This window comes from Budorcas taxicolor, chromosome 8 (assembly GCF_023091745.1).
Source record: "Budorcas taxicolor isolate Tak-1 chromosome 8, Takin1.1, whole genome shotgun sequence".
Lineage (NCBI taxonomy): Eukaryota > Metazoa > Chordata > Mammalia > Artiodactyla > Bovidae > Budorcas > Budorcas taxicolor.
Genome location: NC_068917.1, coordinates 106,778,899 through 106,800,668, shown reverse-complemented (window position 1 = coordinate 106,800,668; position 21,770 = coordinate 106,778,899). Strand labels below are relative to the sequence as shown.

Below are 21,770 nucleotides of genomic sequence, written 5' to 3'. Positions count from 1 at the left end.
GTAGGTGGACGCAGTCAGAGGCCCTACCATTCTGGAGTGGGCCTGGTGGTAAATTTAAATCCTGTTTAAAGAAACCCTGGAGGGGGAAGAGCGGGGGCAGGGGGGTGGCGGTGGGGTGGAATCAGCCAGCCAACCCATTTCACAGATTTGGAAACTGAGGGCAGAGCCAAGAGACATGTGGCCATGTCCCGGCGGCCAGGTCTTCAGACTCTGTCCCCTGCTCTTCCCAGAGCACACATGGGGTTGAAGCAGCTTGTGGACCACAGTCCTCGGGGGAACCTGACAGAGGACGCCCTGGGGAGGGTCTCCACATGGTCGGATGTGTGGAGCTGCCCCCTCTCCAGCCAGATGAGCAGCTACTCTGGCCCAGCTCACATAAGGAGGGGCAGGCACAGGGCAGCTGTGGCTGGAGCCTTGGGCTCAAATCTGACCCTTGAGACAGGATGTCTGGTCTTTTGAGAACTGGGAGGCCCCTGGGGGCAGGCAGACTCTCTCCTTCCCCTTTACTGCACAGATGGGAACACTGAGGCCCTGCAAGGGAGGGAATTTGTTTACGGTCCCTTAGCATATAAGCAGCTGATATTTCCTGCAAGGTTCTATGGGCCTCCCTTAGGAACACAGATGAGGGTGCCCTGGGGTCCCCCATGGAGAACAGCGTAGTGTTCGTCCTATAGGGTCCAGAAAGGGTGTGTTGGAGGTTGGGAAGACAAGGAGGAGGAGGCTGTGAAGGAGGCTGGCCCACCCTAGTCTGGGGGTATGGAGACCAGCCACAAAAGGGGCCAGGGAGGCATCTCAGGGGAGGGGGTATGAGGGATGAGAAAACTGAGAAATCATTTAAATACTGGACAGGGATATTTTCAATTAATAATGGAACCAGAAAATGTTATCATTCCATTTATCAGCTACTTGGGGCTCCCCATGTTTCAACTCCACGTCGCAGCCTTAAATAGTGCTCACAGATGGAATCAACCTGGGCCAGGAGACCACGTGGCTGGGAGTCTTTGCTCCTGGTGCCTCAGGCCTCCGCCCAGAACCACCAGGGGTCCAGCACCAGGCACAGTGCTGCTTAGGAAATACTGTGTCTAGGCGAAATTAACAGCTCCTGACTGAGCCTCAGTTGTACCATCTCTGAAATGGGAATAAGAAATCGCTCCCTCAAGGCAGGAAGTAATACACATGGGCAGCTCAGCATCTGGCATATAGTTAAGTTCTCAGAAGATCTGATCTTGCCAAAAGGGGCTGCAGGCTCCCTAAGGGCAGGGGCGCAGAGCAATGGCTGGCCTGGGCAATCTGGATTCAGGCCCCTCCTTAGTATAGGCAGCTTATATCAGGCTGAGAACGTTCATGGGTTCAAGATGAGGTTTGATTAGAGGGTGTGGGTGAAAGTTCTGGTGTTGCTGCTGGCTTGCTGTGTGACCCCAGGGAAGCCTCTTTCTCTGCACCTCACTCTCAGGTGGATATTGTCAGACCACCTGTTGGACTTAACACCCCTGATTCATAGACAGGACCTGGTAGAGATGGAGATAGATGGAGATGCGGGGCATCCCAGGTCCTGAGACTTGGGACAGAGGCTGAGCTGATGACAGGCCTCTGGGTCCTCCAGAGATGAGCCCCGACCTCTGTTTCTACCTGAGCATAAACCTTCCTGGAAAGGGGCAGCTCTAAGAACACGGCGGAAGCCCAGAGGTGTTGATAGCTTGGCCTGAATCACATAGCACCCTCTTTACTCTGGAAATCAAAGTCTCTCTGTGAGAAAAGTTATGAGATCTATAATAATAATAATAGCATCAACAGCAGCAGCAATCATAATGAAAGCTATTTCCTCATTTGACATATACGGAAATAGCCTGTGGCGGCCCTGATAGTAGGTGGAGGAACCAGCATGTGACTCTAAGTCAGCTAGATGCCCATTTTTTTCCCACCACTACCTGTCTCTATTTATCAGTGGGGGAGTGAGTTCCCCTTCACAGGGGGTATGCAAGTCAGGGCCAGGGCACGGTGTCCCAGGAGACAATATCTAAAATCCCTCTTACCTGGGAGGCACTGCTATCCTCTGGGCGCACCTGGGTTTGGCTGGGGGAAATAGGACCAAGCTTTCTTGTCTGGGGAGAGGAGAAAGTAGAGGGGCCCCAGCCAACCCCCCCTCCCCAGTACCCCTGTGCAGGGAGAGGCGAGCCTAACACTGCTCTGGGCCTCTCTGCAGCTCATCCTATGTCCTGCGGGTGCCCCAAACCTGCCCCTTCCTTCCCCAGGGCAACACTGAACACGGGAGGCAGGTCCAGGTTTCAGAGCCACAAATCCGTTCCTGTGTAGCCACTCCCCAGGAACAGGTTTGCAGTCACAGCTGGGGCTGCCTCCCAGCCAGGCTGGGCTTCTAGCTTGGCGGGTAGGAGCCCCAGGGGACAGAAAATCCAGCCAATCACAGTTCTTGTGAATAAGGGATGAAAAGGGAGTGAACATGTGCCCAGCACTCGCTACGCACCACTGCCCTTCCAGGTGCTTACCATGGGCAGTGCTGGCAGAGGAAGTGTATCCCCACAGCCATCCAAAGAGGTCGGTTCTGCCGCTGACCCCTTTTATAGAGGAAAAGCTGGGGCTTCAGGGAGGGTAAGTCAGCTGCCCAAGGTCAGAGGGGAGGAGGAGCCGGGATTCAAAGCCAGATCTGCTGAGCTCTCAGCCCCGCTCACATGAGCAGAGCTCAGTGGAGGCTCTTGGGTCGCAGAATCCTCATGACTCTGTCAAAGTGGTTTTGGAGAGAGATAGCAGAGTCTCCCAAGTAAGAGGACTTTTAGACATTGTCTTCTGCAATATCCTGCCCCAGGCTCTCACCTGATACTCCCTGAGACAGGGAGTTCATCCCCACACTGATAAACAGTGACCGGTTAGTAGTGGGAAAAAATTGGGCATTTGGCTGACTTGAGTTCCAATTCTGGCTCCTTACAACTTCCACCTAATGTCAGCCACTGAGCCTTACAGAGAAACTGATGTGAGGGACTTTCCTCACCCCGAGGTGCCAATACAGGGGGCCCAGGTTTGATTTCTGGTTGGGGAACTAGTTCCTACATGCCACAGCTAAAGATAATGCATGCCTCAAAAAAAGATCTGCATCCGGCAAAGAATGCTACACTAAGACCCGGTGCAGCCAAATAAATGGGGGGTGGGGGAAGAAGCTGGCCTGAGGTCCCCGAGCTGGTCACTGGAAAGCCTGAGGTGTGCCCCTATGTGACCCATGGACCCAGACCCTGATCAGCAGCTCTACCAAGAAGAGCTAAGGGTCTGAGGCCCCATCCTGGCCGTGAACTTGACCTCTTAGTGCTCATTCTTCCACAGGCAGGAGGGTAGGGGAGTCAGGGGGTGGGGGAGACAGGTGGTGGGTAGCGGGGCCCATCCTGCACGCGGGCAGAGAATAGGCAGGGCTTTGCAGGCGTCCAAGCTCATTTCCCAGAGTGTATTTGGGAAAACTGAGTCCCAGAGGGCAGCAAGGGCTTGCCAGGGTCACAGGACAAGCCAGGAGCTACACAAGGAGCTGGCCCAGATTTGAGCTCTTTAACTGGCTCAGCGGGCATGTCTCCAGTCCCCGCCCACCCTGAGGGACCACGTTATCTATGAAGTGGCCAAACGTGGCCTGTCAGGCAGGGGACCAGACATGGGGTCCCACAGGTTTTGCATTTCCACCAAGCCCAGCAGGGGGAGGGGGCTTGTGCTCCTGAAGTTCCCCTTCCAGCCCTGGAGATTCTGTGGTCGGGAACCTGGGTTTTCTCAAGGAGGAGATACCTTCTTCAAGTCACCACTGGGAAAGACGGTCACACGGCTGTGGGGAGCTCCGTGAGTTGACAGGGGCCTGAGCCTGTGCATCCGGCAGGTTGTGGGGGGCAGGGCAGCTCCCCCTCCCGCTAACCTGGCATCCTGGGGCAGGAGAGGATGTGCAGAGGGCCAAGGTGGAACCTGGCTGCCAACGGGCCTCAGCCACTGGCAAAGACCAGGATATGGCACAGGGAGGGGCCTGTCGGGTCCAAGGAATGCCTCTAAATCTCACCTCTCGCAGGCTGACTGCTCAGACCATCTGGTTCAGGGGAAATTGTTCAACTACTTGAAATTCAGCCAGGGAGAGAAGAGCCGTCTCAGATGCCCTGGATAAGCCTGAATACAGGCCGGGCCGCCTGCTCCGCCCGTGCCATCCTGTTTCCTTTCACAAAGCTGCTGTCCTGGCACCTGAACATCCACTGGGGGGAGGAAACCACCCCATCAGCCCTCCCTGCCTCCAAAAGAGTCAGATTCCCTGGGTTCAAAACACAGTCCTGCCACTTTCAAGCTGTGCAACCTAAGGCAAGTCACTCAACCTCTCTGAGCCTTACTTTCCTTTTCGGTACAATGAGAAGTAAGACTAGTATCTATTCTTAATTATAGGGTCGTGTTGATGATTAACTAGGTCAAGGCATGTGATAGTGTTCAGCACAGAGTAAGTATTAGTGATCACCTCTGGCTACCATGTTCAGGCCAGCCCTGTGTAAAACCTTCTGTGGCTCCCCACTACCCTTGAAGCATTGCCCATAGGTCTAGCTGTGGTGTCTGATACCTTCTAATTCTTGGTTTCATTCCTCTCCCTGGCTCCTCTATTGAATGGGGATTCCTAAACATGCCACTCCAGCTCACCCTAGGGCTTCCTTTCTTTCTGGAACCTGGTATCCGTTCAAGCATCTGCCTCTGCTTCAAGTGTTCCCTGGTACCCTGGCCAGGTGAGATGCCTCCTCCAGGCTCCCAGGCTGCCATCAGTGTGTTAATGACCCTTTACTATCTATTTGGTCTTGATGGAGCCACAAAGCCAAGCAGGGGTCCTGCGGGTGCTATTCTCATGATATCTACAGAACCTCTAACAATGGCTGGCCCCTAGGAGGTGCCTAACTGCAGGCAAATGAATGCATGAACAAATACAAGAACAGACAAAGCATTGGTGCCACAGAACCCCGATGTGCCTACTGGATGGCAAGGCCTGGTACTTAGAAATGGGCTGCGAAAGATGAGTGGGGTTCCCACACTGAGAGTCACACCCAGCAGGAGCCCGGAACCCTGGCTGGTGCTCCGAAAGGTATAGATCTCAGGTCTGGGGTGGGCGGGGGAAGGATCAGGAGGGATCTCTCCAAGCAGGTGGCCCCTGCCAGCGTCTGCCCCAGGGGGCTGGCCCCCACTTACCCGGCGTCCCTTTGCTCCCCTCATGCCTGGTGGGCCTCGAGATCCTGGAGGACCCTGTGGGAGGAGAAAGAGTCTGGAGAAGCCTCTTTTCGGAAGCAAGTATAACACGGAAGAATCTGCCTGCAATGCAGGAGACTTGGGTTCAATCCCTGGGTTGGGAAGATTCCCCTGGAGAAGGGAATGGCAACCTACTCTAGTATTCTTGCCTGGAGAATCCCATGAACAGAGAAGCCTGGCGGGCTACAGTCCATGGGGTCACAAAGAGCTGGACACAACTGAGAAACTGACACTGGGGGATAACACAGAAGGCCAGGCTTGCAACTTCAGACAGGCACTGCTCGGGAGCGGCCCCTCCTGAGCCCAGCAATTCCAAAAAGAAACACTAAGCACTTAGCCCAGTGGGAAGGAAGGTCTGTCGCACCCACCACCACCCCCGCCCTCACCCAGAGAATCAGTCAAGGAGCTGCCACCTTGAGCAGGAGTCAGTGCCTGGGAATCCAGTAGCCGGGAGAAGGCATCCTGGATGGATAAGCCACTTCCTTCTTTATCTCAAAATCAATAACCAGAAGCTAGGAAGACATTCTTGACCAAAGCCTCCTCCAACGCCCACTTCACTCTTTCTTTCTCCATCAGTCAGAAGCATATGAAACAGTCCCAAGTCCTGTTTCCTACCCTGACCTGGAATACTACCTGAAAGCATCCAGAAGCCTCTGAAGAGGGCAGAAAGAGCCAGAAGGCAAGGGGCAAGAGGGGGCAGAGCCAGACCAGGGCCCTGAGGTGAGGGAGGGTGAACGGGAAGCAGGCATGGAGCCGGGAGGGGCGGAGGGGAGAGGCTGAGCAGAGGAGAGGGGGGTGGGGGAGGCATAAAGGAGGGAGTCTGGCCCAGGAAGGAGGCCCGGGTTATCTCGTCTTGATGAAGGGATGACAAGAAGAGACAGGGAGGGAGGAAAAGAAAACACAGAGCTGGCCTTGTTCCTGGAATTCCCAGCACCTGGCCCAGAGCAGGCCGATGACAAGGATTTCGGGAAGGATTGGAGAAGACAGGATAGGAAGGGAGGGATGGAAGGTGAAGAGAGGAAGCAGGCCACCTCGCTGCCTGGTTCCTCCCCGCCCCCAGCCCCAGCTACACATGCCAGGCTGTCAGGCTGCCTCTTCACCCCATGCAGGCCAAGGACCCCTCCAACAGCTGCAAGGGCCTCCCAGCTCAAGCAGCAATTCTTAGACTGGGCGTGCTCCCTTTCCAAGAAGAGGTGGCCTCATCCCCCACGCTGAATACCAGGGAGAGGCCCAGCTCAGTTTGGGGGCCTCAGGAAAAACTCTTCTTTCTGCTCTCTTTCCCAGGCCTTGAGGGGTGCAGACCCAACTGCTAAAGAGCCAAGGTGAGGGGCTGGATGCCAACCTGACCCCTTGTCAGCAGAGCAAGCAGGGTGTGGACCCAGGCTTGGCCCCATAAAAAGAGAGATCAGACTTCCGGATGATGAAGAACATGAAGACTGGGTGAGAAGCACAGACTATTTTATAGAGGGATCCCAGACTGCAGAAGGCATGCAATTGCGTCACTGGGAAATTTCAGGAGCCAAGTCTTAACTCAGAGGCAGTAGGGTGCTTAAAAGAGCAGACTGTTCCACCAGAGAACTATGTTCAAATCCTGACTCTGCCACTTACTAATTTTGTGACCTTTTGCAAGTGGCTTACACTCTCTGGGCCTCAGTTTCATCATCTATAAAATGGGTATAAGAGAGTTTTTGCCTCCTATAGTTGCTAGGAAGATGAAATGACTTGGAGGTCCTCAGTAAAAGGTTGCTGTCAGCTCTCTCAAAGGGGGAAGAGGTCAGAAACTGAGGGACCCAGGGCCTGACTACTCCCCCTCCAAATAATGGAAGTAGTAACCCTGGCTGACCTCAGTGAACGGTAGAATATGGATGTTACAGAGATTGGAAAAGTGAAAAATGCCAATCAGCTATGGACAGTATTATCAGAAATGTCAGTTTCATAGTAATAGTCTTACTAATTATGGTAGAAATTATCATATCTAACAAACAGGGATAGTAATTACTATTGTTCCCATTCATTAAGCACTTGCTATACGCAGGTAGTTTGCTGAACATTACATCGTGTGTGGTATCATTTATGTCTCACAACAGTCTCATCATGAAGGTGGTAATATGCCGACTCACAGATGGGGAAACTGAGGCTCAGAGATGCTATAAATGTTGCCAACAATCGCACAGCTAACAAAGAGGGAGCCAGGATTTGACTCAAAGTGTCCAATTCTAAAGCTTTCTGGACTTCCATGCCATCATACTTCCCCAGGGGCACTGGGGGCAGCTGGGTGTCCAAAGAGACCCAAGTGTCCAGCCCCACACTGTAACAGAGGAAGATCAGTGGCAATCTTGGGATCTGAAGGCAGCAACTCACTGTCTGACCTCACTAAGTCAGAGCCAACCCATTGAACAGATGGGAGCACTGAAGAAATGGGATGGGGAGGGGCCAGAGAGCCATGGAGGCGGGGAATGCAGAGGAGGCCTGCTGCTTCCTTCTATGCACTGGCCTGAAGGCCCTGCTGTTTTCTCATCTCCTTCTGGCCTTCCTTTTTGTCCCATCAATTCTTTTCAGACTTTCCTCCTCCCATTGGACAGATGGGCAGACTGAGGCTCAGGGAGGTCCAGACCCAGGGACACAGCTGGGATTTGATGATAGAGCCCCAGCATCCTTGTTCTCTGACTTTGGCCTTGCCCTGAGCACCTCCCACACTCCCAACCTCCAAGCACACCATCTCCAGGAGCACCTGCTGGGCCCTGGTCCTTGGGCCCTCTGAGCACCGGGAAGGAGGGTGGGCCAGCAGCCTTTGGGCTGGATGGGCTAGGACCCTCAGATGGATGCCTCAGTCTGCTAACCAGTCTCTCCAGCCCCAGGCCAGATTAACTTTTTCCCTCCTTCTCACAAACAGGGGGAAACCAGGCCATCAAGAGCCCAGAGCGCTGGCTTTTGATCCTAGCTCTGCACTATGAGCTTTCCCCTCATCAAAAGGATTGTGGAGACTTTCCTGGTGGTCCAGTGGCTGCCAGTGCAGGGGGCCTGGGTTCAGTCCCTGGTCAGAAAACTAGATCCCACGTGCTGCAACCAAGAGTGTGCACGTGGCAACTAAAGATCCCACAGGCTACAACTAAGACTTGGCAGGGCCAAATTAAAAAAGAAAAAAAAGGCTATAGAGGACTGGCAGGGCCACCTGCTGCCTGGAACCTCAATCTCTGGATGATGCTTAGTACCAGGCTTCCGGCCCCTGGGCTAGCGCTCTGTATTCCTCCTCAGCACCCAGCACTGCCTCTGCCGCCCCTCCCTGCCTTGGGTTCCTCAACAACACCCCAGATACTTCAGTCGTCACGAGAAGCCCAGAACCCCTGCATCCTTGGACCCTCCGCCCATCTGTCCCAGCATTTCCCATCTTCTCCCCTGCTTTCTCCAAAGCAGTGGTCACTTATCTACCGCCTTCTCTTTCCCCACACCAGAAGACGAGCTCCTAAAGGGCAAGGACAGCTTTCTGCCCTGTTGCTGGCACCTCCTGGAATGGACATGTGACACGGTATTTCCCGAGTGCATGAAGAGAGCAACGGCAGTGCTCACGGCCCTGACACTCCCTGCATGACTGTCCCTACGTAATGGACATCAGCTGCCTGGTTTCATCTCACCTGCGTGCTCGCACTACCATGACCAAGATTATTTTATCTATTTTTTCAGATAAGCACAGTTCAGGCACACAAAAGTTCAACGATCTGCTCTGGCAATATAGTGGGAAGCTGGGATTTGACCCAGGTCTGCCTGGCATTGAGACCTAGACTCCACCGTGACGCAACAGTGAAGTCTGAGCTCAGCGAACACGAAGGCTTTGCTTACCGGAGGTCCAGGCTCTCCCGGGTTTCCCACCACACCTGGGGTTCCAGGATGGCCCTACCAAGAAAGAGATAAACAAGGAGGAATCAGTTCTGGAAGGTTCCTCTTCCATCTGTAGTCCTGCCTTGGCCAGCTCCGACCCAGCCCAGGGCTACATGGGCAGCAGCCAGGACCCCGGGAGGAAGGATCTGGTCATTGTGAAGGCCTGGGGTTCCCAGAGGCAGGCAGACGACAGCAGAGCTGTCACTGTAGCTGGGACAGGAGAGGGCAAGGGGATGCAGACTGCTCCTTACCATCGACCCCTTGGGTCCGGGCGCGCCTGGGGGTCCCATCATGCCCCGGTCACCCTGTGATGGAGACAGCAATTCAGGGAGGTCACGGCAGTGGGCGGCTCTATGGGGACAGGTGCAGAGTGCCCTCCGGGGACTAGAGAGGGACAAAGACTTGTCCAAGATCTATGGCCACATCACCCAGAGACATCAGAAGCCAAGACGCCCAGCAAAGTGTGGCCATGGGCACTTAATGTGGTTCAAATTCCAGCTCTGCCACTTCCCATCTGGGTGACCTTGAGCAAGTCACCTCCCCCACTGGAGCCTTGGTTATCTGGTCTGTAAAACACACCTGCTGGCATTCATAAGGCAACTTAAAGAACTGGGATGCTTTTTTAAAAGGTAAATCTGCCTCCCCCTGTTGCCTGCCCCATGCAGTGTCAGTTTACAGCTGTGAGCAGCCCAGACCACAGGGATAACTCTCACAGACATCTGGCTGCACTTGCGGGTATTGGCCAGAGGGCAGGGTAGTACTGGGACAAGTGACAATAGTTCTTTGAGGGTCTGGAAGGCCAACAAAAGGAGGAAAGGCCAGGGAGAGAGGTCTGAAATCCCCAGGGCAACTGGCCCCTTCACCTTTTTAACATTTTGAAACACAAGCTCTATTTGCTTAGATATTCCCTCCAATGTGACTTACCTTTTCTCCCATGATTCCTGGCTCCCCGACCAGACCAATGAATCCCAGAAGTCCCTAGAAGAAACATGTACAAAAGCAAGAGAAAGAAGGAAGCAATGTGAATTCAGGGATGCGCTGAGTTTCAAAGACAACTGGCCCAAATCTCTCTGGCATTGGAGCCGTCTCCTCGTGTCTCCCGCCCCGTGCCCGGTGATCCAGCTGGTGTGGGGCTGCCACTAAGGAGAGAGCTGTCTCTGTGGGCACCGTCCTGACTTCCTTCACTCCACCAGATGGTTCTGATTTCAGAGCCAAGCCGTGGGGCCGCTGCCAGCATCCCTGGGAGCACCACACATTCTTTCCTCGCCAGAAGCTGGGAGGCGGCCACGTTTGGGGAGGGGATGGGATGGGGGAGTCGGCAGGGGAGCAGGGGCAAGGTCCTTAAGCGGTGCTGGGAAGAGTGGTGCTTGTGAGAAATCTGTCCCCATCTTTCGGGGTTCTGGGGTTGTTTCAAAGAGAGAAATAAACCTGCTGGCTGGAATAGAAATACCCTAACAGCCTCTGCCAAAAGACCTGATTGAAATCTGGGAAGTGGAGGCCCTTTTACTGTCTTGTGAAAGGCTTCCTCTCATTTCTGAAAGGGCACACACACACTGTAGTTCCTGTTGCTCTTTTTAACTTCACTGGGTGATAACTGGCCCCTGTGTTCCAAGGCTCTTCCAGGTGGCTGTAGGCTTTGCTCGCTGCCCTGCGCAGGCAACTTGCTCACGCTCAGCAAAGATAAAGGGCTTAGTTAGAGGAGGGAGTCAGACAATTGTCAGTCCAGACCCCACTCTCTTCAGGAAAATTCCAGCAGATGGAGGTCTAGTGTGGTACAAGGGTTGCAAAAGTTGTTTTCGAAGATCCCAGGTTTGCAGCCAAGAGTTTCTGGGAGAATTAGGGAAGACCGAGGGATGAGTGGATTGGTCCAATAAAATCTGCTCCCTGTCCCCAAACCATATCCAGAAAAAACATGAGACCTTAAAACCTGATCAGAAACAGATTGGAAGTTGTTCACTAGGCAGTGAAGCTGGCCAGGCAACTAGAGGGAAGAAAAGGCACCGGATTCCCAAGGGTCAGCTCTGCGGGGCTCAGAGAGACAGTCTTAAAGTGTCAGTTCAGACCAGGACTGTGTGTGCCCTGCAGCTGCAGCCTAGAATGCAATGCTGACTGTGTGGCCCCGAAGCCCATGCACCTGCCACTCCAACGCATGTGGCCACAAGCAGGGCACAGGTCTCACTGGTACTGCAACCCCATCACCATATGGCAGGGGGGCCTGGTTCCCTGGGTTCAGAGGCCCTTCAGGGTTGAAGTATGAGATGAGAGGGATGAGGTTCAACGTATGAGATCACAGCTAATAAGTCAGAGAAAATGACCAAGTATTTGTCTTTTGCAACAACCTACTTTAAAAATTAAATTTATATTTAAAAAAATTAGATCATGTTCAAGGTGATAGGGGGTCCCCTAGTGACTCAGACAGTAAAGAATCCGCCTGCAATGCCGGAAACATGGGTTAGATCCCTGGGTCAAGATGATGCTCTGAAGAAGGGAATGGCAACCCACTCCAGTATTCTTGCCTGGAAAAGTCCATGGACAGAGGAGACTGGTGGGCTACAGTCCATGGGGCCGCAAAGAGTTGGACACGACTGAGCAACCACCACTTTAACCTAGTTTCAAGGTGAAAGCAATAGTAATAACAACAGCTGTCACTTAGGGCCGAGCCCTGCAACTGACACTTTATCTACGTCATCACCATTCAGCGTTTAGGTTTGTGGACCCTGGGGAAAGAGCAGAGCCTCTAAACTTCGTGTGCAGAGTGAGGGAACTTACAAGAAATGGTTTACCCTTCCTCCCGGGGTTGTTCTGAGTATTGGTGATAATGCATGGCACATGTAGGCACTCTATAAATGGTACTTCCCTCCCATCCTATTCTAATTTATTTTAAAAGGCCACGGGGTTAAGACAGAGGCCTGAGCTCCCCACAGGGGAGCAGTCAGACGTTTAGAGGACACTGAGTAAAGGGAATAAAAACTGCTCTGTTAAAAAGCCCCGGCCTGACTGGCCCAGAGAAACGGAAATTTCATAGCTACTTTAAATTTATGAGTTGTTGGGTCCTGAAAGGCAGGCAGGTCATAAACTTCAAATAAAAAGCCCCCCACCCCCCCACCAAAATCCTAATGAATAAGGGCCATACAGCAAGTGCCTCATTCCCTGCCCCCATCCCAGAACAGGCCCCCCTCCCCACCGGGGGCACTGTTCCAGAACATCCTGGCACCCTCTCCCACGGATGGAGCTGAGGCTGGTCCAGGGAAGCCTGCCCCTGAGGCCCAGGGCTTCCACCTGGCGGGGCTGGCGGAGCAGCAGCCCTGACATCTGTGGGCACAGCTGGCTCCTCTTGGCTGGCGTGGGGCAGGGGGCGGTACTGTCACCTACAGCGGACACTGCATGGGTGAGATCCGAGTCCCCTGGGCTGGGGAGCAAGCCGGCCTGTCCTCACACAGCCTACAGATAAAGGCCTGTTGTCGACTATGGGAGTTTTTCTCCCTCCCTCCCTGCTCTCATGACCTTCTGCTGGGTGCTGGGGGATGCAGCTGGGAACCAGACAGTCGTGGATGCTCTGCTGGACTAGACATCTCAGGCTTAGGTGTTGAGATGCCTGGCTTCACCCTGGACAGAGCTTCTTAAAGGCAAGGCCCATGATTTGTAAATATCTTTGTGCACCCAGCACCTAGGACAGGGCCCAGCAGGCTGGCTGCACTCTGTTAAAGAAACAGCAAGGACTCAGAAGGTCAAGAGTTTTTAGTGTCTTCAGGGCAGGTCATGGGAATCCAGCAGGCCTGAGTGTCAACCTGGGCTCTGACTGTGACGGCACTCCCTGGGAGATCACAGTCTAAGTACTTAACTTCTCAGAGCCTTGGCTTCCTCACTTGCAAAATGGGGATAGTAGTACATACTGTCATAGGATTGCTAGGGAACGGCTGGGGATGGTATGGAAAGTGTTTGGCACACAGCCTGGTCCCTAACAGGTGCCTGATAAATGTAGCAGATAAGGAGGTCCTTCTACTCTTCCCAGGGATCCTCTGATTCTGCCATGAACGGGAAAGGCCTGCTTCTTCCCACATGGAGAAGGGGCTGAGGGAACAGCAGGCTCGGCTCCAGGCCTGCCTCACAACTCAGAAAGGTCTCTGTCTTCCCTGCTCAGGTGACTGGGCAGCTAGCTGAGGTCTCTACTGAACAAGTGTGCCTGCGGTCGCCCCAGGCCAGGTTCCCACTCCTCCTGCCCATTCCTTGCTTACTTGGTCATCTAAGTTAAACCTCTGCGTGTGTGTGTGTGTCCTTGCTTAGTCACTCAGTCACGTCCGACTCTTTGTGACCCTTTGGACTGTAGCCCTCCAGGCTCGTCTGTCCATGGGATTCTCCAAGAATACTGGAGTGGGTTGCCATTTCCTCTTCCAGGGGATCTTTAACACCCAAGGACTGAACCCTCTTCTCCTGTTATCTCCTGTATGGCCGGTGGATTCTTTAGCCACTGAGCCATTCCCCTCCCTAAATCCCAGACTTGTTAGTGTGGTCGAGGAGGATCCAGGGGTTCTCAGTCTGGGGTCCCCATAAGGCTCCATGGATGCATTTCAGGGGTCCATGAACTTGATTGGAAAAACTACAACTGTCATTTTTGCCAGCCTCTAGCTGAAGCTGAGCACGTCCCTCAAACATGAGCTTAAGGCATGCAGGCAACATATCCACAGCACCGGTCACGGTCACAGATCTTTACACGTCACGTCACAGTCCTTGCTGCAGAGAGCTCCCAATGTATCAGTGAGGCCGGTCACCACTTCAAAATTGAGGTCATTATCGGACCTGCCATTAGATCTCGTTATTCAAGGCAAGAATAAAGAAGCATATGTTTGAGGAGATCACAATGTAACATAATCTCACATTTGTCTTTCAATATAATTCATTTCCTTTGTAGTCTTTTGTATTTTGTCTTTGTAGTTTTGTATTTTGTGCATTTAAAGAAGTTCTCTATTCTGAGATGGTTAGATAGTATCAGCAGTGGACTCAATCGACATAAATCTGATCAAACCCTGGTAGACAGTGAAGGACAGGGTAGCCTGGCGTGCTGAAGTCCACGCAGCTGCAGAGTCGAACACAACTTACTGACTGAACAACAAATTCTGAGAAGGGGTCTATGAGCTTCTCCAGCCTGCCAAAGGGGTCTAAGGAACAAAATAAAAGGTTAGGACTCCAGGATAGAGGGATTTCAAAGGAAGCTTTGTGCTCTGCCATCCTAGGATTCCAAGTATCTATTTCCCAAGGGCCCTACCATGAGCATAACTATGAAATTAAATTTGCTGAACGTATTGCCTTTTTTTTCCAATCAGGAAATACATCCAGGCCGCGGCAGCCCTTCCAAACTCCCGGGCTTCCCACAGAATGCGCTCGAATGACACTGGAAAGGTTTCAAAAATCCAGTCCTCCCCTGCTTTAATTCCTTTCTTCCCCCCAACAGATGTTGCAGGCCTGGTGAGGAAGCTCCTCGTGTGCGTGACTCTCAGCAGAGTCAAATTCTCAGCAGAGACAAATTCTTCTGGGTCCCCAGCATCATTCCCCTTCCAGCCCAAGGCAGCCCCTGGCTGGGTTCAGAGGATGGGGTCCTTCTTTAAAGGAGTGGATGAGACTGCTGCCTTCTGACCTGACCTACGAGCCCAGAGCTTATGCTTCCAGGAGGCGCCGGGCTGCAGAGGAGGGCCTAAGGCCGGTCATCCACTCATCAGCTTCCAGTGCCAAGGGCCCTGGACCTCAACACTGAAGGTTATGTTTCTCCAACTTCCTTTTCAGTGATCACGTGCAACCTCCTCTCCGCTTCAGACCCTGGCCTGACTTCCAGCATAGCCAGAGCCACTGATGTGAGTTTTGTTTTCTTTATAATTTAGGGATGCCTGGACCGAGAGCCCCTGGCACGCGACTCTGCTTCTCTGCTCTTCCGGCCCTCCCGTTATATGGAGCACGGGTGGTGACTGTGAAAGGGCTCTTCCACTTTGCACGTTCTGGGAACAAAGTCACGTAACGTCTTTTGGGCGAGTGCCCCCAGAACATCTGCAGAGTCAGGCTGTGGGGAAGAACCGTGGGGACTGAGATCCATGGCTTTCTCATGCAGTGACCTCACCTCCCTGAGAGCCAGAGTTTGTCCATGTCAGTGAAGCGGGGAGATGAGCCGTTTAGGGTTAGATAACCCTAACCTGACTACTCCAGCTGGGGTTGGGGATGAATGAGCTCCATGTATGTGCTTCCCACAGCTAAGCCCTCAGTAAAGGGAGCCAGTAGGCTCTGAGACGGCGGTGACTCACCTGCTCGCCCACAGGCCCCGGCCGTCCAGCATCGCCTGGCTCGCCCTGCAGAGAAACAGAGGAGGGTCACTCGGAAATGGGTGGCAGGAGTCTAGGCGTCCCAGGAGACACCCAGGTCGACTGGCCTTAGTCCCCTCTGGTGGGGATGAACCAAGAAACTCAACTGCAGTCTGGCCTTGGAAACTCCAAACAAATGGTAGGGACAAGGGACGTTGGGATAAAACCTCCTCTGGCCCCAGGGATGATCCTAGTCATCATTCCCTTGGAGAGGCCCTGGGCAGGTTACCTGGCACGGGGTCTATATCTCATCTAGGACCCCCATCAACCCACGGCATTCAGCGGGAGATGGAAACTGAAGCTCACAGAGGTGAAGTGACCTGCTGAGGTCACACAGCGAGCTGGAAGTAGGGCTAGAGCTGGAACTTGGGTCTGACGGATGGAGATCCTGTGCTGCACCAGGGTGAGCAGGGAGCTGGGGAATCAGGGCACTGGATTCTCAGAGCTCTGCCACCAGCTCACAAGTGACACGGAACGGTCTCGTTTCTTTCTCTGGGCTCGACGTCCCCACTCATAAATAAGGAAAACAGAACTCATTTGCCTGTGAGCTCTCACGTGCACTGTGTCTTACGTCACGTCCGTCATGTCCAACTGTGACCCCATGGACTGTAGCCCACCAGGCTCCTCTGTCCATGGGGTTCTCCAGGCAAGAATACTGAAGTGGGCTGCCATTTCCTCCTCCAGGGGATCTTCCCAAGGATCAAACCCTCGTCTCTTATGACTCCTGCACTGACAGGCGGGTTCTTTCCCACTAGCGCCACCTAAGAAGTCCCCAAGCCCTCACACTGGGTGGCCTTTCGAGACCTTGCCTGTCAGCTTTACCCTATGCTGGGGTGACTCCCACTCCTTCCGCGGCCATGGCCGCCCTGGTGAGCAGAACCGTGGGATAAATCTGCCCGGGGCCTTGTCACCGCTCCCACCACAGAAACCCAGCTGGTATCTGAGGGAGAAAGGCCCAGGCCTCAGAGGGCAGGACGTGGGCTCGGACCGGCCAGGAGTTGGGCTCACAAATGGATGGGGTTCACAGTGATCCCGGCTCAAACCTTAGCCTCCCCTCCAAGTCTGCCCCCAGACCTCAGGCTTGAGACCCCCAGAGGAGCCAGACAGACACAGACTCAGAGGCCATTTCTCCTGAGAGGAGGGCACTTGGACGGCCTGGCCCCCCTAGTTCCACCCTAACCCTCTGTGTGTTTGCCCAGCTGTCAACTTGGCCCAGCGATCCCTGCCTGGGATGGCCAGGGAAATCCAGCCTTCAAAGGGAATCCCTGCAAAGGCATTAAGCTGCCCATGTGTTGAGGAACATAATCTCCAACTGGGGCCAGTTCTTTTTCATTTTGATAACTTCCAAAAAACTGTTAATAAGTGAAATGCATATTTATGGGAGATGATGGGGAAAATACAGAAGCCCAGAGAGGGAAATGGAAATCTCTGATAATCCCACTACCCAGAGCTAACCCCCGTCCACGTTCCAGCCTTTGCTCTGAGCCTTCAGGAACGCGGTTCAGCCAGCCCTGGCCACGGGCTCCTGCTGCACCATTCCACTGTGTGACCTGCTTCCCACGTGCCCACCATCGCCGCTGCAACCCACGGGCATCTTCCCGTCTTGTCAATCCTCCCAGCACGCCGTCTTTGGTGGCTGCGCTGTGCCCCATGACTTGAACACTGGTCCCCTGGTGGACACTGAGATTCTGTCCACGTTTTCCTGTTACTCATACACACTTTGTGATAAATGGAGACCATCTCCTCTGCTTTTCACAACAGGTCAGGGATTCAGGGGTCGTCCTAGAGCCTCATCGGTTTGCTCCCCCTCTCTCTTCTCCTCCCCAGGTATTCCCTCTTCCCCCTTCCTGCCACGTCACTTCTAGGTCCCCTCACCTTCAAGCCATCCGGGCCAGGTCTTCCAGGAAACCCCTTCCTGCCAGGTTGACCCTGCAACAGGGAGAAGTGAGTGAGAGAAGCCAGGAGGGGCCAGGGACACAGAGCCCCGAGGTCACCAGGCTGCCAGCTATCCTTGGGGAGCCAGGGAGAGTGGTCAGCTGTGTGACCTTGGGAAGCCTCCCCTCCCAGGCTAGCTTGTTTATTAATGGGAATGATGAAAACTGCTTTCAAGGAGTGAGGAAAAGGAAGGGACTGGAACAGAAGATAAAGGACACAGGGGCATGGAGCGTTTATGCCAGTAGTTCTCAAACTGTTGTGCCAGGGTCCTCTGGGGGACCCTGAGACCCTTTCACAGGAAATTCACAGGGTCAAAACTATTTTCATAAGAATATTAAGATGTCATCTGCCCGTGTCACTCATTCTCATGAATGCAAGTGGAGTTTTCCAGAGACTACATGGCACGTGGTTTTATCCACAGATGGAACGCAGAGGCAGACTGGAGAATCCAGCTGACTCCTATTAAGCCAGACATTAAAGAGATTTGCAAAAAATGGTAAAACAATGCCACTCTTTTCATTAGATGATTTTTGCTTTGGAAAATATAGCTTTGGGAGGAGGGGTAAAACTATTATTTTTGTTAACATGAAAAGAGTTGGTTGTTAATCTTGAATGAATTGTTAAAAGCATTTAAAATTTCTTGGTTTTAAGTACTCATGTCAATAGATGTAACCCATGTAAAGAAAAGCATTCAAGGTCTTCAATCATTTCCAAGGATGTCAAAAGGTCCCAAGACCAAAAATATCTACCAACTGCCAATTTATGCGATTGAGATTGCAGGTGGCTGGGCGTACACCTTCTTTCTGGAAGACCACTTGAAGCAGTAGAGAGAAGTCAGATTCAGATTCCAGGGAGGGTATCCTGGCTTCCTGGCTGAGAGATTCTGGGATGTTTTTTACCTTTTTTTTTTTTTTTTATGGCTCTGACAGGTCTTAGTTGTGGCGTGCGGGCTTAGGTGCCCCTTGGCATCTTGGATTTCAGTTCCCTGACCAGGGATGGAACCCGTATCCCCTCCATAAGAAGGCGGATTCTTAACCACCAGATCACTAGGAAGTTGCCTGGGCTATGCTCTTTGAGCCTGAGGGCCTTGAATGATACTAAGAAAGGCAGTGCCTCTCTCAAGGGAGAATCAAATGAATGAAAATGGACGCAATGCACCTGTACACACTAGGTGCACAGCAGCTTCTTGCTTCTTGTCTCTCTCCTCTGGGGTCTGTCTTCACCCCCACCTTGGCAGGCCCAAGGCTGTCATAGACGACTTCTCTCCAGAGCACCACCCAGATGATGCCCGCCTGCACACAGCTGGCTCAGTACCAACAAATCCCACACCCCCAGGCCAGCAACACTCACCTCCAAGCCAGGGACCCCTGGTGGCCCCATGGGCCCCTCATCTCCCTAGGGTCAGGAGACACGAGAGAGGAGAAAAAGGAGAAAGTTAATTCAGTGGGAGTCTTGGAGAACTTGACCTGTCAGGAGGGCAAGAGGTGGGCACAGAAGAGCCCTCCCCGGCTGAGAAATGGTACACCTGGGCCCCCTGCCTGGCCCCACCCAGGGCAGAGGCCTAGAGGCCAGACCACACGTGGGCTTCTGGGTGAATGGGGCTCCCCCTGTCACGTGAATGTGGTCAGTCTGGGTTGGCAGTAGTGCTGGACAGGAAAGCCAAACCCTATCATATGCTGTTTGAGCAGAGCCCCAGACTGCAGCTCAAAGATACGGGCTCTGTTCCAAGCTCTGCCGTTTACTCGGTGGCAGACGTTAGCCGCACCATGCCTCAGTTTCCCCATCTATAAAATGAAGCGGGACAGAGAGTATCATCTTAAACACTGATAAGTACCACTCTGCTTGACCCTCCAAATTGTATGTCATTATTTTATAGTTAGGTTAATCATGTTCCCATGAGTTAGAGTTACTTGCTCAGTCGTGTCCAACTCTTGGCGACCCCATGGACTGTAGCTCGCCAGGCTCCTCTCTCCATGGGATTTCCCCAGCAAGAATACTTGAATGGGTTGCCATTTCCTTCTCCAGGGGATCTTCCCAACCCAGGGATCGAACCCAAGTCTCCTGCATTGCAGGCAGACTCTTAACTGTCTGAGCTACCAGGGAAGCCCCATTGCAAATAGGGACTTGCAAATATAATTATCTTTTATTTTTTGTCTGGCTATTGATTGTGAAAACTGATAAACATCTTTACTATTGTGATTATGTTTAAACAAACAAACAAAAAAACCCACTGATGAGTAACCTGAGTTCCTGGAGGACAGCCATGATCTCTTATTCTTTTTTGACACCACGATCCCCAGCATCACTCAGGATGGGTGTGCCCAGGGTCTAGTGGGTGTGTGGTTTGGGAAGGCAGGGAGGAGGCCCTGAGAGGGGGTAACAAATGGAGGCGTGAATGAATGGACGAGCGGACAGATGAATCAACGGAGATCTGAGCGAGTGGTGAGCATATTGAGAGTCTGCTTCAGTGATAATGTTGTAATGTGAGCGTCAACGGGAGCACAGGCTGGTGCCATCTTTCCCTCCCACCCTCCTGCCCACTTCCCACCCATGGAGATGCCTCAGGCCCTCCCGCAGGCTCAGGGAGCTTCCAGACTAGCCCCTCTGGCATGCCAGGCCTAACCAAGAGGCCCCCTCCAGAGCCCACTCCCCCCACCCTAGCTTCCAGGAAAGCAGCCCCACATGGCAGCTCACAGGGCCAGTACTGGGACCCTGCCAGACCCAGAACCAGCCCAAGAAGGGATCCATGTCAGCCAGATGCCTGCCTGTGGTCGCAGTGAGTCGGGGCCTCCTGCACCCTCCCCCAGGGCTGCGTCATCGGAGCTCTGGGGCCTGAGCCAAGGTGTGCCGGGGAGGGCCTTGCACATAGGAAAAACCTGGGGCCAGCCCATGGGGTGGCCAACTGCCCTCCAGCTGGTGCTCCAACAGGCCCGAGGAAATCATCAATCCCCTTCACCACGAAAGAATCAGTAAGCAAATCTTCAGTCTGTCACTTACTAGCTGCATAAGTCATGTCATTCTCCCAGGAGGCCCCAGGCAGCCCCCAGGAGCCCAGAAGTTAAACAGCACGGGGTCCATGCCAGGAGCTTTGGGCTCAGTGGACTCGGGTTCGAACCCTGATGCTGCCTGCCACTAACCACAGGGAGCTGACATAGTCTATCCCCTTGAGAGTCAGGACCTCCCCTGAGCTGAGATGCCCTCCCTCCTACAGCAGCACCCCAATAAACTGTGCTACTGTGAGAAGAAGCAGTGACGGTGGCTCCTAGAGAGGAAACCCCAGGGCAATGGCGTGGCCATGATGGGAGTGACCTGCCAGCCAGGCCAGGACAGATGAGAACCCTGGAAGGGTCACAGGGAAGAGCTAAAAGGATGAGCTGGGGGGCAAGCCTGAGGTGGCCCTGGGCCCTGTGTCTCCTGACCAAGGGCCCCTGGAACTCAGCTAAGGTCTCCAGGACCCAGGGGAGAGCAAGCTAGCGGCTGGGGTGGGGGGCGGGGATGGGTGGAGGCAGGGTCAGACAGTCTCACCTCGGGCCCCAGCTGCCCACGGGGTCCTGGCAGGCCTCGAGCTCCAGGCTTACCCTGGTGAGAGGGAACAGAGAGCGGGCTCAGAGGCGGCACCTCCGTCTCCACCACGGGCGGGCGAGACTCCCGCTGGCTTGGAATCAGGCCTGTGGTTTGCATAGAGCGGTCAGCCTCATCAGCTGGAGCTCTCCTGGGCAGGGACTCACCTTCACGCCTTCTGGGCCGTTGTCCCCGGGGGGGCCAATGTCTCCAGGGAATCCCTGAAAGGAAGCAGAGAGCTGGGGTCACCCAGGGGGACTACGTAGGGAAATGTGAAGACCAGAAGTCTTGGAGGGGGACCGACATGGGTCTCCATCTCATCCTGCAGGGGAGGTGACCCTAGGCAGGTCAGTTATCATGGTTCTAAAACAAAGAATCAGCCCCTACACTTCAGAGAGGTGCTGAGAAAATGAGGCAGGACAGTCACATGCAAGGTCATCTAATCCAGACCTTCCCAAGTCTTAGGCCTGGGGCAGCCAGGGCTTCACAGCTAGCCGTCTTCTGCTATGAGGAGGGCCATCCTTTACTGCGGGGATCCTGTATATTCTGGGTTTGCTGTGACTTTGAAAGGCTAGAAAAGCACAGATCTATAAGTATGAGCAACTATCGGAAGTAGAAATCCCCACTTGGACTCTGCCCCACACCACCATTGAAAGTTCACTGCTCCCAGGCCATTCCGACGGATGACTGCAGTGGAAGCTTCTTTGGGACATGGAGCAGAATCTCTTTCCTTCCCCAGCAGAAAGGACCAGACTTCTCTGTCCCTTCAACTGCCCCTAGTCAGGGGCCCCAGGGCCCTCAGTCTGG

The 21,770-nt window shown here is 53.6% G+C and overlaps 1 protein-coding gene across 1 annotated transcript in view; it reads right to left on the bottom strand.

Moving 5' to 3' along the window:
* Positions 1-21,770, bottom strand: part of COL27A1 (collagen type XXVII alpha 1 chain) — a 147,331-nt gene that overhangs the window by 45,103 nt on the left and 80,458 nt on the right. Inside the window, exons 20-28 of the mRNA XM_052645006.1 lie at positions 21,131-21,184; positions 20,928-20,981; positions 18,753-18,797; positions 17,343-17,396; positions 15,411-15,455; positions 10,048-10,101; positions 9,375-9,428; positions 9,085-9,138; positions 5,191-5,244 (exon numbers count right to left, since the gene is read on the bottom strand). Of these exons, the coding sequence (XP_052500966.1) occupies positions 5,191-5,244; positions 9,085-9,138; positions 9,375-9,428; positions 10,048-10,101; positions 15,411-15,455; positions 17,343-17,396; positions 18,753-18,797; positions 20,928-20,981; positions 21,131-21,184 (468 nt within the window). The remainder of the gene's footprint in view (positions 1-5,190; positions 5,245-9,084; positions 9,139-9,374; positions 9,429-10,047; positions 10,102-15,410; positions 15,456-17,342; positions 17,397-18,752; positions 18,798-20,927; positions 20,982-21,130; positions 21,185-21,770) is intronic.